Source organism: Meriones unguiculatus, chromosome 21 (genome assembly GCF_030254825.1).
Source record: "Meriones unguiculatus strain TT.TT164.6M chromosome 21, Bangor_MerUng_6.1, whole genome shotgun sequence".
Taxonomy (NCBI): Eukaryota; Metazoa; Chordata; class Mammalia; order Rodentia; family Muridae; genus Meriones; species Meriones unguiculatus.
The window spans coordinates 16,913,785-16,932,315 of NC_083368.1; the positions used below are offsets into that span (position 1 = coordinate 16,913,785).

General features: G+C 55.4%; 1 protein-coding gene across 2 annotated transcripts in view; it reads left to right on the forward strand.

The window, feature by feature from the left end:
- The first annotated feature begins 1,565 nt into the window (after nt 1–1,565).
- The window catches only part of Kcnh2 (potassium voltage-gated channel subfamily H member 2), a 31,437-nt gene continuing 14,471 nt past the window's right edge, over nt 1,566–18,531 (forward strand). For both annotated transcript variants that reach the window (XM_021659343.2, XM_021659344.2), the window contains exons 1-2: nt 1,566–1,982; nt 4,615–4,845. In XM_021659343.2, the coding sequence (XP_021515018.1) occupies nt 1,907–1,982; nt 4,615–4,845 (307 nt within the window). In that variant the 5' untranslated portion in view covers nt 1,566–1,906. The remainder of the gene's footprint in view (nt 1,983–4,614; nt 4,846–18,531) is intronic.

Consider the following 18,531-nt stretch of genomic DNA (forward strand, 5'->3'; position numbering starts at 1 on the left):
TAGCATCAGCTGGTAGAGCCACCTCCTTCTCTCCCACCGGCTGCCTCCCTGAGTCACTGCCCACCCACTAGCAAATAAAAGAGTGTCATCTCCTGGCCAGTGGCCCTGTTTGGCCTTAGTGTTTGCAGGTTTTTGCTTCCAGAGTGAAGACGAGAGTCTGGCCGGGGTGGTCTCATGGCGCCCTTTCTTTCTCTGGCTCCCTCCTCCCAGTCGGCTTCTTCATCCTTTGTTCCTCCCTTCCCCCCCACATCCCATGACGGTTCTCGTTGGTGACAAGACCCAGCCCCTTTCTCCAAGGACAGAGGCAGCTGCAAGCCCTCAGGAGCCCCCACATGGCCCCATCCATCTCGACAGGCCTGTGATCCGGGTTGAAGGCAGGGGAGGGGATTCAAGGCCGCCTCAACTCCAGCTGCCGGCTCCTCCCCACAGCCGGCCTGCTCAGCTGTCAACACTCGCCTCTCGGCCTTGCCCTGCCCTGGGCGTTGCTTAGCTGCTCAAACCGAGGACACCTCAGCCTGCCGAAGACCCCTACTCAGGCCCCAACAGGCGGTGGGCAGGCGGCGGGCAGACACCCTGCCTGCCCTTGAGCATCCTCGGACCTCCTTGCCTAAATAAGGGAGCTGCAGCTGGAGCGAGCCAGCTGGCAGGGGGAGGGGCCTGAGGCTAGGCCAGGGTTTTCCGAGGGGCTGGGCCGCCCCGGCCGCCTCAGGGCCCCAAGCCCGTCTATTGGGCCTGTGAGGCTGGTCCCGCACTACAGAGGGAGGGCAGGCCTCTAGCACAAGGGGATCCCCGGGCTGGGACCTCGCGCTCCCTTCTTTGATCTCACAGCGAGAAGGCCGCAACTCTTGTCAGTGTGCGTCTCTGTGCGTGTCATCCACGAAGAGAATCGAATAACCCCCGAGGGGACCTTGTCAGTGTGTATGCTGGAGAGAGGGGCGACTGGGGGGGGCGTGACTCTGCTACGGCTCACCCACCCTTGTCTCAAATTTTTACAGCTCCCACATTGCCGGCTCTTCCCGTTTCCCGGGTCTCCCCTGGTCCTGGGGCCCATCTTCTCAGAGTCTAGGCCTCACTCAGCCGGGTCACCCACACCAGATTCTGCCAGCGAGCTGCGTGTCCCCAACCTGTCCCAGGCGCAGTAGGGAAGCTGGGGATAAAGGGATGGCCCTGTCCCATCAAATCCGGTCCCTCAGTCCCGAGTCTGGGAGGGGGCGAGACCTCTAGGCCCCTCTCCCTCGGCCACCTCCAAACCGGCCGTCGCACCTGTCCTCACGGTTCCCCTACCTAAGGGTCCCTTCCCCCTCTCGGCGGAGCGCGAGTCCCGGGGGCTCAGTAGCAGAGCGAGGGGTTGGGGCCCGGGGAGCGCTCGGCGCGGCTCAGCCAATGAGAAGGGCGGGCGCTCGGGGTGGCGGGGAGAGGGCGGCGCTGCCGGCGCGCGGCGGCAGGAGGGGGCCGGGAGGCGGGGGCCGGAGCCGGAGGGGCGCGCGCCGCATTAACCCTTCAGCCGCCGGACCAAGCCGCAGGCGCTGCCCGAGCCGCGGGCTCCGGAGCGGCTGTCGGCGCGGCGGCGGCGGGCAGGCGTGAGCCGGGAGCCGGGCGCCCGGTCGGGCGGAGTGCAGCGCGGGGACGAGGCGGAGCGGGGCCCGTGGCACCGCCAGCCCGGGTCGACAGACAGGTGTGCCGGCGCCGCAGCTCCAGCCGCTTCGGGCCCGGCCGGCGGTCCGGAGCCGGCAGCCGCTAGCCGAGCGGGGGACCCCGCGCCCTCAGTCCAGTTCCGGCCCCGCCCGCGCTCAGCTTGGCCGCGGGGTGCGGAGACCACGGCCCGGCCAGGCCACCCGGAGCCTAGTGCTGGGCCGGGCCGGGCCAGGGTGGGTGGGGGCCCGCCCGGCCCGCCCATGGGCTCAGGATGCCGGTGCGGAGGGGCCACGTCGCGCCGCAGAACACCTTCCTCGACACCATCATCCGCAAGTTTGAGGGCCAGAGTGAGTGGGGGAGGGGGCAAGGCGGGGAGGGGGCTTGGGGGGTGGTTCCAGTCCTGCCGAGTGTGGATGGGGGGCGTGCCCGGGCCGTGTGCAGTGCAAAATGTGAGTCAGTAAGGGGCTGGTGGGCCCTGAGACTTACGCCAGGAGCCGAGGGGATAAGGCTTGGTGTCAGGGGCTCACTGGCAAGGAACCAAGGGGCCTAGTGTTGCAGCTTGGGGTCGGAGGGTGTGTGTGACCCCTGAAATGTGCAGGAAAGGGAGGTGGGATGAAATAGGCAGGCGTTTCCAACTGTAAACGTCCGGAGTTTATGGGATTTCATATGTGAGTGTGTGTGTCTGTGTGTGTTTGTCAGTGAGAATCTGTAAGACCCAAGCTGTTGGACCCTAAAAGGATAGTGCACATTCCAATGTTGTATGTGAGAGACCGAAGCTAAGGGTGTAGGATCAGCGACCAATCTGCTCCTGAGCGTGTGACAAAGTAATATGGCCAAATCCCTGTGTCACTTATGAATTTGAGTCTGCTTGGGCAGGGGAGAGGGGTCTCCAGCAGGTCCCTAAGGTTGTGGTTCCGGTGCTGAGGGGGTGCTGCAGACCTGAAGCTGGCTTTGGGGCTAACAGGCTGGCTGTGGAGCTCCCGTGTGGTGGGCTTTCCTGCTGCGGACGGTATCCCACGCCCCACTGTGGGGATTACAGCACCCCTTATTCGGACCTAGGCTAGGTGAATGTCTCCGTGTTGCTGTGCCTGTCCCCACGGCTGCCTGTGCCACAGAGGGTGTGACTGCAAAGGCCCCAGGAGATGGAGAGTGACATTCCTTGCCTGTGACCCTGTGCACACAGGACAACGTGTGCTTGTGCTGTGGTGGGAGGGAGGGGTCAGTTGGATGGGCATTGTCCCTAGATGAAGAACAGGATGATCCTGAGGGGGTGGTGCAGGCCTAGGAGCGGGGCGCAGGTCCCCGGGGTTTTCTTTTCCTACCAGCTGGGTAGGTACAGGCAGAATCTGAGAAGACCTTGGACTGGGTCCTAGAGGCTTGGCTTCTGGCCCCACCTCTGCCACTGACTGCCAGGCGACCTTGAGTGACTCCTCCCACTCTGAGCCTCAGTTTCCACGTCTGTGAACCTGGGGACAACTACAGGGCTTTTGAGGTCTCTTCAGTATCTGTATTTTAGGATTTTAGTGAAGGGGGTGGGGCAGGGTGGGGTTTGCCTTCGAAGGAACTTGCTCTGCTCTCCTGCTGTGGGAGTGGGGATAGTGGGTTGCTTTTCTCCCGTGGGTGATTGATTGGTACTCTGGACTGCCTTAGGCTGAAGTGGGCATGGAGGCAGAGCTAGAAGGTCTTTTCATATGACAAGAAGCTCGAACCTGGAGTTGATGCTTGCTTGAGAGTTCCAGTAGGCCTTGGGAACTGACCTAAAGATGACCCAACTCTCAAAAGTAACTTCTTTGAGGGCAGGGAAAAGATGGCAGAAGTCAGAAGGCAAGATCCTGATAGCCTGGCCTTGCTGCAGGGAGCCCTGCCGAGGCACCTCGGGTTTCCTGTAGCCCAAAAGACTGCATGGTGAGGAGGGAAGGAGATTCGACTTCAATTGCACACCCAGAATTAAAGGCCAAAGTGGACAGAATTTCTGTTTCTAGAAGGCACCTATTCCTGGAACTTCTCACTTGGGTGCAGCCTGAGGCTGCCCCTGACCTGCTGCTCTCCCACCTCTGCCTGGCCTTTGGGACAAGTGTGGGGTGGCTGAGCCAAGTCTAGCTTAAATGGGTCTATTGGACCTTTTCTTTGATCACAGAGGAAGGCTTCATATCCACGGAGGCGGTCGTCTTTCTCAGGTTTGTTTTCTCACAAATGGGCCAGTGTCTTGGGCCCACCTCTGGGCTCTAGGGAGTTCCAGGGTATGAAGTTTCAGGTAGCTTTCCTTGCTCTGTATGACCTTGGACTTCTGCCTGTGACCCCTAGCTGTCCTGGCAGACAAGATTCAAAAGCTGGATTCACAATGAATGAGCTGCTAGACCTGGACATTGGGCTGAACTTCTCTTGAGCCTCAGTTTCTTCATCATAAAGTACTAACTATATTGCTGGGTTGTCCAGATCTACAAGTTCACTCCCTTATCCTTTGCTTCATCCACTCCTCAGCCTCTGTCTGTGGATAGGATGCAGAAGTCATAGAAGGCACTGCCCGGAGGGAGCCTGAGAATATTTGAGGGACTGATTTTCTAGGGACCATCCCCAATCAAGAGGAAGAAGCCAGGGGAGCTGGTGCAAAGGGGAGGCTGGCCGCCATCTCCTGCCCTTCCCAGGCTCCCTTTCCAGGCTGTGTTTATCCCTCCGCCGCGGCTGCTGACACGCGTTGCTGACACCCGCCCAGGCCAGCCTTGGTCGCTGGCTTTCTGCCCGGGGGAAGCCACGCAGCCAGCCGGCAGGCCAGGGGGTGGGGGGCGTGTCGCCAGGCCGCGCCCGTTGGAAGCACCTGTGTCAGGGCACAGCTGCTTTTGGTCTGGGCTGGGCGCCCCCTCCCTGCCAGGGGAGTGTCGGACGGCAGTGTGCGAGAAGCGAATGCGAGGAAGGGTCGGGAGCCCCCGAAACTGGTGTCCCCGCTCACGTGCGCATTCTTCCCCGCCTTTCCCCCCCCAGGCCGCAAGTTCATCATTGCTAACGCCCGCGTAGAGAACTGCGCCGTCATCTACTGCAACGACGGCTTCTGCGAGCTGTGTGGCTACTCGCGGGCCGAAGTGATGCAGCGGCCCTGCACCTGCGATTTCCTGCACGGGCCGCGCACGCAGCGCCGTGCCGCCGCGCAGATCGCGCAGGCCCTGCTGGGCGCGGAGGAGCGCAAAGTGGAGATTGCCTTCTACCGGAAAGATGGTAGGCGGGGCCGGGGCGTGGCTATGGCGAGGGGCCGGACCTCCAGAGAACCAGCGTGGATGAGGGTTGCGGGGCGGGACGGGACGGAGCGGGGCGGGGCGGGGCGGGGCGGGGCGGGGGGGGGGGGAGGTTAGGGTGGGAGAAAAGGGAAACAGTGAGTTGGACCTGTGATTGCAGGAGAAGGGGGAACCCTGCGGGTCCCTTGGGGGCGGTATCCAGGAGGGGGCGTGGCCCCATGTGTAGGGGCGCCTGTGGCCTAGGTCTCAACTTTGGTGGGTGGGCATTCCGGATGACCTTCGAGTTGCTAAGGCTCAGGGGCCTTGGCACCTCTCATACTTTCCTCCTTGGCAGGTGTCATTGTGTGGCGCTAGGTAGGCTGGCATTTGACTAGGCTGGGATGGTAGGTGCGTGCATAGATGGTGGCAATAGGGCAAGCTGGGGGCTGGCGCTGATTCCTAGCCACAGGATTCTAGTTAGCTGCAGGGCAGCCTGTGCCTGGTGACTTCCTGAAAGAATACCATGAAGAGATATCTATCTGCGGTGACTTTTCTGCCGTCCTCCCTGCGCTCAACTACACCTCTTCCCGAAACCCCAGTTCCCTTTGTCTGGTCTACAGAATACCCTGCCCCTCCCCTCGACTCCCTCTTAGCCAGGTGTCTCTGCTCAGCTACCACCTCCCAACCCAGCTGCTCTGGGCTTCCGGAGAGCAAAGTGGAGAGCGGATAAACACTGTGGGCGGAGCTGCTCGCACACTAGGGCCTGTGCTGCTGGGTGGGCTCTGCTCAGTGAGGTCAGTGAAGGGCTGGGGTAGTGGGTTTTGGAGGGCCCGGAAGGGCTCCAGAATTCTGTTGTTCACCAGTGAGTGTTTCCTAAATTTCTCTAAGTCCCTGGAACCAGCTCTTGAATGTAGAACTTTGCCCTACAGGAAGGGCAAAGTTCCTGCCCTCAGGGAATTTGTTGGCTACCCACCCCGAGCACACCTGCCTCTTGCTGTGGCAAATGGACTCTGCAAGCTGCAGGCCCCCGTTGCACATGTGCCAGGGTGGCCGAGGCTGTCTGTGAAGGCCAGCTTCCCTAAGGGGCCTCCTTTGCAGGTGTGTAGCCTGTGATGTCCTTGGACAACACTTGGGGGCATGCACCACTAGCAGCCCTTGGCAGGCGAGTTTGCGTGTGCAAACTGTGCAAGCAGGCAGGTAGGGGATGAAGAAGTGGGAAGCTTACTGGGCTGTGTGTTAGCCTGTGTAATCCTCACAACATCCCTGAGATGGAGATGCCACCTTTTAGCTCCTAAGAATGACGAAGCTGAAGCTCAGAGAGGTTAAGACCGTTCCCTGAGCCACACAGACTGAAAGCACCTGGGCCTGGAGGGGTGCGCATGTCTGTCTGACCAGAGCCATGCCATGCCATGCGGTTCTGCTCTGTGTGTCATGTATTGACAAGGACACCAGAGAACTAGAGGGCTGTCCGTGCTTCACACAGGGAAAATTTAAGTTTCCAAACCATAGGTGTATGCATATGAGCACATAAGTACCGGGGTCAGGTGTAATGTGGGAAATCTCCCACCAGCCAAAACAGCTGATCTCCACAAATTTGTCTCAATGGTTGCTTGGGATGCCGGGGGTTTTCTTTCTTTCTTTTTTTTCTTCAGAGCTGGAGCTCAGAGCCAGGGCCGTGTGTGATGGGAAAGAGTGCTACCATGTGTTTTTAGAGGTTAGAGGACAATTTTATGGAGTCGGTTCTCTCCTTCAACCTTTACATAGTTTCTAGGGATCAAACTCAGGTTGTCAGGCTTGTGTGGGAATCACCTTTACCTGCTGAGCCATTTTGCCAGTGTGTTCGTTCTCTCTCTCTCTCCCTCCCTCTCTCCTCCTCCTCCTCCTCCTCCTCCTCCTCTTCTTCTTCTTCTTCTTCTTATTATTATTATTGACAGGGTCTCACACGATGTAGATATAGCTGGCTTTGGCTCAATGTGATCTGCCAGCCTCTGGGTCCCAAGTGCTGGGATTAAAGATGTGTGCCACTACACCTGGGCCTAAATTTATTTCTTTTGAGATAGTATGTCACTAAGTTGTCCAGGCTGGCCTTGAACTCACCCCATAACCTCGGTGGGCCTTAAACTTTTTCAGCCTCTGAAGTAGCTGGCATGATAAGCCTGCATCACTAGGCTTGGCAAGGATGCTGACCTTTTGAGAAAATGCTCATAACACAGGGTCTTCCCCTGTGAGCCACACTCCAGTCCCATGGTGGACATTGCTTGTGTTTGTGGATTTGACTGCCTGGCAGCAGAGAGGTTGGGCTGCTTTTACCTTTACCTTTAGCATGGATGTAGCTTTCTCAAGCAGTATGGACCTTTTTGGCCCATGCTGACTCCTTTGGGAGACTCCTGAAAAGAAGGTGTCATGGAATCTTGGAGAGTCCTGAGGTAGCAGGTGGAGAAGCTGCATGGTGGAGGTCCTGTTACCAGTGAATCCATGGAGGGAAAGGGCCTGCCGTCCAGGTCCCTGTGCAAGCCCAAATTCCAGCCTCCTCCAGGTTACCATTCCAAACGGGGCACTGGCCCAGGAAACCCTATGCCAGCTGCCGCCTCCTGCCCCTTCTTTGTTCTCACCTAGTTTCCATGGGGATCAGATAACTCCCAGTGGCCAACAGGTTGGCGTAGGACCTCAGTTACCTGGGGCCCCACTTACCTTGGCATGCAGACAGATTCTTTTGCCACTGTGTCTTATCCCTTGTGATACAAAGTTCCTTGTGCCATCTTTGTTGCCTGACCTGGGCAGCCTCTGGGTGTGTGTGTGTGTGTGTGTGTATTAATGCGTGGAGCATGTACAAAACCAGAGGAGAAATGTGCTCATGCCACCTCCTGTTTCTGTCCAAACCTTTTCCAGGGTTTTTGCCTAGGCCAGCCCTGGGAGAGTAGGTCCTTGGGTTGTAGCCCCAGGGAGGGGGATAGCTGGGGAAGAGGCAAGGCCTTTTGTTGGCAGGCGTCGCTAAGGACAGCTGTGCTGTGTCGGAGCCTCTAACTCAGCTCTGTGCAGTCTCAGGGTCTGGAGCCAGACAGCCCCATTATTTAGTTGCTGGGGCTGCTGGGAGGTGGGGAAGCTAGACTGGGGGAGTGTGGGTGGAGGAGAAGACATAGTGTGCCCAGTTCACTGGCCTTATGTTGATGCCCCTTACGACAGGCCCAGGATCGGGATGGGATGGTGAACAGCAGAACTCTGTGGTGCAGGTCTGGCAGGATGTGACGTTTCTGTGGAGGGTTAGGGTTAGGATGACAGGTGCTGGCTGGGTACACACCTTGCCCTCCACGGCCACAGTGGGGGTGGAGGAGCTGTAGCTCTTCCTCAACCTGTCCCCGGCTTCTATTGTCTCTGCTCTTTGTTCAGCCTCTCTGCTGCCTCTCCTGACTGCTGTGCCCTGCCTGCCTGCTGTGCCCCCATCCTCTTGGCAGGTCTCCCTCCCTACGCTCAGGCCTTCTTGTGTTTGTCTCCGACCTGCCTGCCTGGCTTTGTCCCTTCCATTTTTGCCCCCTTCTCCTTTTGTCTGTCTGTTTCTCCTGTCCCTTCAGCACCCTGGAGCCTTCTTGCTTCTTCCACTGTCTCCTGTGCCCTGTTTACTCGCCCCATCCCCCAGGCCTTTGTCTCAGAGGCTTTATCTGTCGTACCATGCCTCTGACTGTCCTGGCCCTGTCTCTATGTCCCTGTGTCCCCAGGAGCCTGTGCGTGGGTGGACATGGTGGTGTCTCTGGAGAAGAGTCTATTGGCTTCTCCACTCCAGCTGTAGGCCAGTTGCCGTGGCAACAAGGTCAGAGGGTCCCCACTGCTACAGCTGATGCTGTGTCTGAGGGGGAGGGGTTGGGACCTTAGGCCCAGGCCAGCTCCTCAGTGTGCTGTGTCTCCACATTTGCTCTACTGCTGTACCACACTGTGGTCTTCCAGGTGCTCAGGCAGGCCGTGGGGGAACCAGTCTCCAACCTTTGGGCATTCTGTCACCCTTGACAACCCAGCCCGTTAATCCTGGCCTTCTCCGCCTTCCCAACTCACCTAGGTCATAGGCCCTGCCCTGCCACTGCTGTGGCCCTCCTCTGTCAGTGCCTATCTGTTTTTGTGCTCTGTTCATGGGAAGCAGCCTGGAGCCTTCCTAAGAGAAGCCAAGGGCTTAAAGGCAAGTCTTTTCCACAGGTCCAAAGCCATTGGAGTGCTGCCCTCTGCCCTTGCCTTAAAAAAAAAAAAAAATTCTCTGTGTCGTCCTAGCTATGTAGACCAGGCTGGCCGTGCTAGGATTGAAGGTGTGTTCCCTTCTTGGGAGCAGTTATCCCTGTCCTTCTGTCAGGATTTGGTGGGGCCTGTAGCCTGGGCAGGTGGTAGCTCCTGGCAGGGCCTGCTTCCATTTGTCTGTCTGTCTCTGCTGAGCACTTTTCTCCTAGCTTCCTTGCGGTGGGCTGCCCTGGGCTGCTGGGGCTTCCTGTTCATGAGGATGGGGGGTGCTCTTTCCTCAGAGCCCCTGGGCCTGGACAGTATCTGGAGGGTGCCTCCTGCTCCTGTGTGTGGTGTCTCCGAAGCCCCAGAGGAACTATGTAAATATTTGTGCAGAGCTGTGGAAGCAGAGTTGACAGTGGCCTTCAGCTCTGGGGAGGGGGACCGGAACAGCAGGAGGGCCAGCTTTGTGGTATGATAGGGGGTGAGCTTGGGTGGTTTCCTGTGCAGTGAGAGCTGAGAGTTCCAAGGAAGCCCTTTCCTTCTTAGCCTCCCTGAAGGTCCAGCCACCTCTCCTAAAAAACATTCATGCTGGGGAATTACCCGTCTCCTCTAAAACCTGCTCCCACCTTGTGTGCAGGCTGGAGAGCAGAGGCATTTAGCCCCATGGGTGAGGGAATGACAGACATCTCTGTGACCTGCAGGGAGATCTGGGGTCAGAGAAGAGCCGGGAGGGATGCTGGCCTAGGTGCCAGTTCAGGAGAGTCCCAGTGGCTGCTGACACCCCTCATTGACCATAAAGATCTCTGGGCTGTGTTCTGGGTTGGGCACTTGTCGGCTGGCTTGGAATTACCCAGCAGGCTGGGCAGTATGGTGCCTTTACCTGTATTTGCCCATACAGGTTTGGCCCTGTAAGAGTTTGCAGTGCCCATCGTCCCCAGAAGGCTGAGTGGTTTGTGTTGTTATTGTTGCATCTACATGCCCGAACATTGTAGGAGCTCAATATCTGCATGTTTTGCTAAATGAATGGACAAACTGGGCAGTGCTGTGTGGCTGAAACCTTACTCTTGGCGTCAGATGCCTAGGGGGCAGTTTCTAGCTTGATTGTGGGCTGTGTGGCCTTGGGAAAAAGTCACTTCTTATCTTTGGGGCTTAGTGTCCTATCCTGTGAAAGCCTTAGGGTGGAAGAGGGGTGGAGGGCCAGAGGAGTAGCAGGGCGCTCTCCTGGTCTTCTGAGTGTGGGAGACATCACACAACAGGGAGTGTGCTGGGACACAGCCTGTTCACTCAGGACGAGGGGAGGCCTGAGAGGGGAGCAAAGCTTTGGCAAAGCTGGCTGGGAGCCGGCAGCTCCTGGTAGCACTTCATTCAGGTGGCTTCCCTTTGCCGTGTGTAGACAGTGGTCCTTCCAGCCTTGTGTGCATAGAAGTTCTCAGTCATTTTCCAGGAGGGAAACTCTCCCTAGCGGAGGTTAAGGGACTTACCTAGCAGATGGGGACCTGAACTGGACCTCTGGCCCAGTTGTCTCTATTCTAGAGCCCTGTGTGGACCTTGCGTAAGCTGCCTCTGGGATGTGATGAGCTCAGCGCCTCAGGAGGTCTGAGTTTGGCTGGAGTCTGAGCGCTGTGGTGGCCCTTGCTTCTGAAGTGGATCAAAGTGCTTGTCCCCTGCATGGTGGGTCGAGGGCATTCCCCAAACAAGTACCAACACAGCAGCATGCCATGCCAGGGCTTCCTGAGAGTCACTCAGCAGGCATCACCCGTGTTCACAGAAGAGACTGTGGGGAGTAAGGCCGTCTGCTGTGTGGCCCTCATAGAGCACCTCTGGCTGTCTTTTTTCTCTAGGTTCCTATTGGCCGAGCTCCTCAAATCAGTCAGGCCCCAATGCTCATGTCAGTGTTTTTCTTTTTTTCTTTCCTGCCCTTTCTTTTTATTTCATTTCTCAGTTCCGCGACACTACTTATAGGCAGCCATTCAAATATATTCCCCATGACTGTGCTCTTCACATATGTTCTTGCAAATGTGTATTTTGACTGGATAGATGCATATGGATTTAACTTATGCAAATAGTATTGTGCTGGTATTGTATTCCAGCATTTACCCTTCTTACCCAGGAACGTGACTTTATGTGCAGGTGGGCTGACAGTGAGTGTCCAGGCTGAGGTTTCATACCCTGGAGCACAGATCTACGAGTTTTACTTGCTTGCTGTCCCCAGGTGGTCTCCACCTCTCTGTCACCAGATAATGACACATTCTCTTACACAGGCCATTCCAGACTCGTGTAAGAGTGTCTGTGGCCTGCATGCCTGGAAGCGAAATTGCCGGATTACAGGATAGGGGAACTCTTAGCTCACTGTTGCCCCACTGTGCACCTAAACAGCCATCCCTGTTTCCTGCGCCCTGAATGGACACCTTCATACCCTCCCACCTCTGCCACACATGGCATCATCTCCCTTTATAATTTTGCCCGTCCTGTGGGCTTGCTGCTTTAGTTTATGTTTCTCTGACTTTTTGTAAGCCAGAGTATCTCTTTTAGGCTTGATAGCTATTGAGCTTTCCTCCCCGACAACTGCTCGGTTGTATCCTTTGCTTATCTTTCTGTGAGTCTGCTCTCTTTTGTTCCTGTGGGTTTCCAGGGGTTTCGTGTGTATTCTCGGAATACAAATGAATACAGTGTGTCTTCTGTATGCCAGTTCCTTCTTTGAATTGTGAATACCTTCTCCCTCTTAGCCTCTGTTCAGTTAATAAAACAAAGATTCTTAGTTTTGATACAAACGAATCCTGGACTTTTGGTTTTGTGTGTGCTTTTGAAGTTTCACTGAAGAGCCTTTCCGTTGCCAAGGCTGAGCGGTCCCCACAGTCCACCTCTCTCCTCTGGCTGCCTGGTCTCTCCTTCTCAGCTGGGTGTTGGATCCACCGTGAGCCCTCCTTGGATGTAGTGGCAAGCGAGGATCAAGTTTTATTTTTTCCACGAAAGGAGCCAACTTTCCCAGCACACCTAGTCTGTTTTTCCGTTGCTTTGTGGGGCTCCTTTGGCATAGGTTACTTTGCTGTGTAACCATGGATCTGCCTCTGAACATTGCACTCTTTCAGTTTGTTCATCAGAACTACATAAAACAGCAACAAGCACAACACTGTGGTGTTTGTTTACTGTGCCTCTGTAGCCAAAAAAAAAAAAAGTAAATTCTTTTACTTTTTTTTATTAAAAAAAGTAAATTCTTTTACTTTTTTTTATTAAAAAAAGTTTGTTTATTTGCTAGGTAAGATCTTACACTGTGGCTCAGGACTCACTCTATATGCAGCAGTCCTGGCTTGTCTTGAACTGTGGCAGTGCTACTGTCTCTGGCTCCCAGGGGCTTGGATAATAGCAAGCCATACCTGGTTCCCCCACCTCCCCTCTTTTTAGCATTTTTTTTAAAGTCAGTGTCTCTCTATGTATCCTGGCTGGCTTATAATCCACTGTTTTGTTTCTGTGTTCTGCATGTTCAGATAACAAGCGTGTACCACGTGCTGGCTTCACTAATGCCTTGGTCAGAATTAGGTTTGCTCCTGTAGGTTAATTTAGAAGAACTGACAGCTTTGTAAGTTTCAGTAAGATCCTGGACCATCTTTCTTTGGGCTGTCTTATTTCCATGTACTTTATTGCTCCAAAGTTTCATTTTCTCACTTGTGTCTTCTTGATCATCCCTTGCAACTCTATGGTCATTGTTATTGAGAAAGGGGTTTTGTGGCTGGGGACATGGCTCAGTGGATAAAGCGCTTGCTAGAAAAGTGTGAGGACCCAACTTTGCATCTTCAGAACCCACATGAAAGCTGGGTGCAGTAGCATCTCACTGTAACCTCATGCTTGTAGGTAAAATGGAAGGTGAGGACAGGAGACTCCTGGGAAGCTCATGGGCCAGCTAGCCTGGTGTGCACAGAAAACAGTACCCAAGGTGGTCCCCTGACTTCCACATGCATGTCATGGCACATGTGCATCTATCCTCACACACGTGTGCACACAGATAAGGAAAACATCATTTAATTTATGTGGTTGTGCATGTCGTGGTGATTGTGTAGCGGCTAGAAGACTGCTTTGGGGGCTGTCCCTCTTTTCCCACTGTTGGTTCTGGGAACCAAGCTCAGCTCCTCATGCTTGCCCGGCGAGTGCTTTTACTGCTGAGCCATTTGGCTGGCCCTGCTCTGTTTCCTGAAACCTTAAACTCACTATGAAGTCAAGGCTGCTTTGAGTGCTGGGGTTGCAGGTGTGGACCACTGCACCGGTGCTGTCTTGTCTTGTGACTCTGAGTTCTGATTGCTTTAGCTGTGTGGTGTGGGCTGATCTGTCTGGCGGAGCTCTTTTGTTGATTCTTGGTGTTCATATGTTGACTCTGTTGGTTCTCTGGTGAGATAACTCTGTACCCTGCAAATAATGACAGTTTTTGTGTTTGTTTGGGTCACGGTTGTATGTTTCCATTCTTGAATGTGCCATCAGACTTTTCAGGGGGACTTTACTGACAACCGTATTTGCTGCGGGTGTTTCACAGTGTCTTATGGGAGAGCAAGCCATGGGGAATCATCCTCTTGAGTTAATGATCAGACAGCTTGCCTGCAAGGAGACCAATGGCAGAGCCTTATTACATACAGCCCGTCCAGGCCCTTGATGTGTTTGTGTTTGGGAGATAAGATGGAGGACAGTTGCAGGAGCTTACAGAACCCCAGAAGATGGCAGGGACTCCAGGACTGTCTCTCTAGTGAATGGTGACAGCTCTGTGGCCCTGCTGCTCTGTGACAGCTGCAAATGCAGGGGTCAGGGTCATAGTGAAGGGGGCAAAAAGGAGCAAGGCTGAGAAATCACACAGCAGGCATAGTTCACTTAGGATCCAAGCGCCATCTTGTTGGCTAGTAACTGGTAATCAAATGTAATGTTGCTTTGGGAAAGATGCTTGAATTCCCACGATGGCTCTATCTGTCTACACTGAGGACTGGGGGAGGAGGGGTGGTTCTGTGTTGAGTGGTCGGTACCCTAGGATCTAGAAGGGAGGTGAGAGGTAGGTACACTGTGTTCACACTGGCCAAACTGCAGGTCACCACTCCAGGGACCGTTAGCAGACCTTCCAAAGCTGTGCACTGCTGTGAAGCCAGTCTGCCTAGTGTAGGTCTGAATGCGAGGGTTGGGGGACTTACCCAACAGGCCAGCTTGTGGATATATCCTCTGCAAAGTGTGTGGTATTGGATATGTTCCCAGAGAGAAGCACCCATATAGGCTGAGTCAGGAAACCCTCTGCAGAGGGGCCTGGGAAGGCTGGGGAGGGAGGAAGTGGGGGGTCAGCGGCAGGAGGGATGCTGCTGAGGTTACAGCAGTGGAGGCAGCTTTCCCCAGGTCAGTGTGACATCATCTTACCTTGTTTATAGAAGAAGATTACAGATACACACAAGCATACATATTTGTGTATAAATATGTGTGGTGGATGTATGTGTCGTGGTATGTTTGTGTAGGTCAAAGGACAAGGACAACTTGCAGGTGTCAGTTCTCTCCCTTGTGTTGGGCCCAAGGGATGAAGTTCAAATGGCCAGGCTTGGAGGCTGGCATCTTTATCCGCTGAGTTCTCTCAGGGCCTTGTCTTACCTTCTTCAGGCAGAGTATATGATGCTCACTTATGAGCCAGGAGGAGCCTGGCCCCATGACCCTGGAGCACAGCCAGCTTGAACTTTCCTGGGTAGAGGTTGTCTTTTGAGGACTTGTGGTCCGAGAAGACTCAAGCATGCCACAGGCTGTTTGTTGGTTTTAGCAGGAAATTGGATGCCCACAGAGGCCCTGGCGCTACACAGAGATTGTCGTCAGGGTGCAAGGGTAGTGGAGGAGCGAGTCTGGAAGTAATGTTCCTTTGAGACTTGGAGTATGGCTTGTGGCTTCCCAATCTGCCTGGCAGGGAGTGCCCCAAGACCCCTATAGTTCCTGGATTTAGGAGCCTAGGATTGGCCTCTTTTTCTGATATATACATACAGAATACAAACTCATTGACTGGTTGGCCTCTCAGACACCCCCATCCTGTCCCTGGAGTCCACAATGTCCCTGGCCTTCCCTAGCCCCCCTGGCTGTCCATGAGAGTGGTGTTAGCGACACGGTGGCCCTTGGCCAGAAGCGGCTCCCGCTGCATCTTCCTGTCGCCGCCACCAGGCTAAATATAACCTGACACTGCACAGCCCTGGGCTGCTCCTCCGGAGACAGCCTCTGCCTGGGGGGCGGACAGGGCCAACTGCAGCCTCAGCCTCCCTGCCCTCGGTGTGACTTTGGGCCCATTTTGGCACAGCTCCTCCTGCTTGGAGTGGGGCAAGGGAGGCAACTGGGATGCGGGTGCTGGAGGTCACCTTCCCTGCAGGGACCTGCTACTCTGCCTCATTACAGCTCCAGATGCTCCTGTAAGGCCATCTGTTACCTCATCTGGCACCCAGGGCAGGAATCTCTTGTCCCTGTGGTACCCACAGAGAGTCTAAGCTCAGAGAGGTGGTGGCCTGTCTGCAGCCACACAGCAATGTGGGAGAGCGAGGGGCCGGCTCTCCTGGTTGTTGTGGCAGAATATCTCAGTTTCCCAGGGCACACCCACTGTTTGATTTGTTCTGTCTTGCTGTGTCTTGTCCAGATGCCAAATCAGGGTCCGACTGAACACCTGGCTCAGTCACGATGGGCACCAGGCCACCTTCTTGGTCGTATCCCAAATGCTTCACTTGTGTTGGTATGCTAGGTACTATGGGGTGACGGGGACGCCATAAAGGCTGCTGCTGTTGAACATGTGTGCCAGGTGAGGCCCTGAGCTCACCTGCTTGCCCTAGGGTCCTCCGCAGGTCTTCTCTCCCAAACTGTCATAACTTCCGCTAAGGCAGGCCTGGGCCGGTGGCACCCAGAGGTGGGAAATGAGGTTTTGGGTCACTGGAAGGGTGCCTGACTTCAGTGAGTGAGGGTGCCAGGCAGGGCAGTGTTACTCCAGGGTGGACCCCTTAGGGACCTAGCACCAAATGCAGGCAAGCCAGGGTTCATAGTGTGCTGTCAGACAGAAAGCTGAACCTGCTGTACCGGGGTCTTTTCCATTGCCTCCTCTCTTAGTGAGCTACATTGAGTAGCTTAACCTCTGTAGGCTGCTGGGACACTGGCTGGCCTGGGTCATTAAGACCAGAGGCTCTGCCAGATCCTGTAGGTATGTAGCTACTAGCATGCCTGCCATCCCTGTTCTTATCTCTACCCTGAGGGCGCAGGGGCTGACTTAGATTGGGCAGGGAGGCCTCACCACCCAAATGGGGCCCTTAGAGCCTAGCTGGAGTTGGGGCTTATAAAGTTGTATTTTGGTGTTAGCCACTTAAATCAGCCTGTTCCAGGGGCCAATTGATAAGGTTCTTCTTTCTTCTGAGCATGCAGAGCTCTCCTTGGGCCAGGCTCCAAGCCTGTCGTATCCTATGCCATTTCATCCAGACTTTGGCCCAGTGGAGGAGGCGTCATCAGCCTTGTATGGCAGATAAGCTTTCTGTCAGGTGACTTTCCCGTGGCGTGTGCTGCTTCCTCTTTGAGAAAGAGGACGAGGCTTCCTGCTGTCCCCTTCGGTTTCCCCGCAGTCCCACCCATCCCTCTACAGTGCCCCAGGAGCTGCCTGCCTCTTGAATGTAGGCAGTGGCTGCCACAGAGTGGTGCTGGGTGGAACTGCAGCCTCCCGCAGCTCTGGTCCCGGGGCCCTCCTTGAGGCTACCGCTTCCTTGCATGAGCTGGGTCATTGGTGGATCCCCAGTAGAGCGGGAAGGAGGGAGGAGCAGAGTGGTGTCTGGGCTCCTCGGGCTGGGTAGGAGCTAGTTTCCAGGCTCCCTGGGGACAGCCCAGCCACTTGCTCACAGCCTTTCTTTTCTGCTGGGAAGTTGACCACAGGCCACCTGTTCTTGCTAGCACCTAACTTCAGCCACCTGTGGGCCCTGCCTGCAGCCTGGCTGCCCTTCCCCTACTCCCACGATCTCCCTGCATACCAGCCAACCACAGGGCAGGGTTCTATAGGCAGGCCTGGCAAAGCCAGCTGGGGTTGGTGACACGGTAGGTCACATAAGACTCGGCCAGCTTGGCAAGCGAGATGGTATCCCAAGAGCCCAGGGCCTGCTTGGCCTTCATCTTTCTTTGTTTCCATGCACTGCATTGCCATGTCTATTTCCCTCAGTGATCACATAGTGCTGGGGGTGGATCACATTTTTGGAACAACCAGACCTTTGAGGGGATATTTGAAAAGAAACATTCCTTGAATGTCAACAAAGCGGGAGCGTCAGGGTTTTGACTGTGTATCTGGAAGTGGGAAGTGAGCTTGTCCCGTGAGAGGGGCATTATCTGGAAGTTTCTTACTGGGAGAACTAAAAACGATTATTTTCAGAGGCAGGGACCTGGGGTCACTGCGATGCTAAGGTTTGAAGTAGCCATCTAAGATGTGGAGTCCTGGGCAGTGTGGTTTCTCTTGCTGAATAGCCTGGGCTGATGTGGGGATAGAGTTCTGAAGATGCCAGGTCAGGATTCCTTGTCCTCTTTGAGGGACATAAGTCATCTGGAATAATGAGAGTCATCTTGGTTCTAGACTCCAGGCTTCTTTGATACATGCCCTGGTGAGCAGAGTAGCTTGGGGCCTAGGTCTCTGGGCCTCTTGGGGAAAGGTGCTGGGGTCCCTTAGGCCGAGAGGTAGCTGGTCTTCTGCCTCTCCATAGTCCTGAGGAGGCCAGTTTCTGCTTAGGCCGTTGCTGGCCATCACCATATTAGGGCATAAACTCCAGGCAGGCTGTCTGGGTGCCAAACGGTCTCCAGCTGGGCCCAAGCACCCCCCCCCCCCCCGCAGCTTCAACACCACAGCTGTGTGTCAGAGGCCGGAGGTCAGGGGACAAGAGCAGCTGCTAAAGGGACACCCAGGCAGAGCTCCTGAGCTCGGGGCTCTTGGGTAGGGTCAGGAGGGCCCTGGCTATGGTGAGTGAAGGGGTTTCAGAGGCTCTCATTTGACTGGGGAACCCACAGCTGCTAGGATCACTCGTCTACTGTGGTCTCAGTCTCCTACCCAGCATGTCTGCCCTGTGGTTGTCTCCAAGAGCCATGCCCTTCATGGCTGGCTGGCTTAGTCACAGCTTGTACTATTCTGTAACCTTGTTGCTCACCCCCTCAGGCCTGGCTGACAGGCACCAAGTGAGCCCCAGGTTCCAGTCTTCCCTTGACTCTAGTCACCACCCTGCCTGCACACCTGAGCCAGGGAAAGGGAAGGGTGAGAGGAGAGACGGAAGCAGGAAGACCAGCCTAGGGAGGTTCTAGGACAAGGGCGGAAGCGGAAGGCTGAAGCCGGGCAGATGGGGCTCTCCTGAGACCATGTGACTCTTCATTTCTTTCACATCCTTTTCCTCTTCCCTGATCTCCTCTTCCATGTCACTCTTGCTGTACACTGACACCACGGCCACAACTGGCTTCCAAGGTACCTTAGTCATTCTAGGTGTTGGGCCCTTCAAAAGGGATGTGA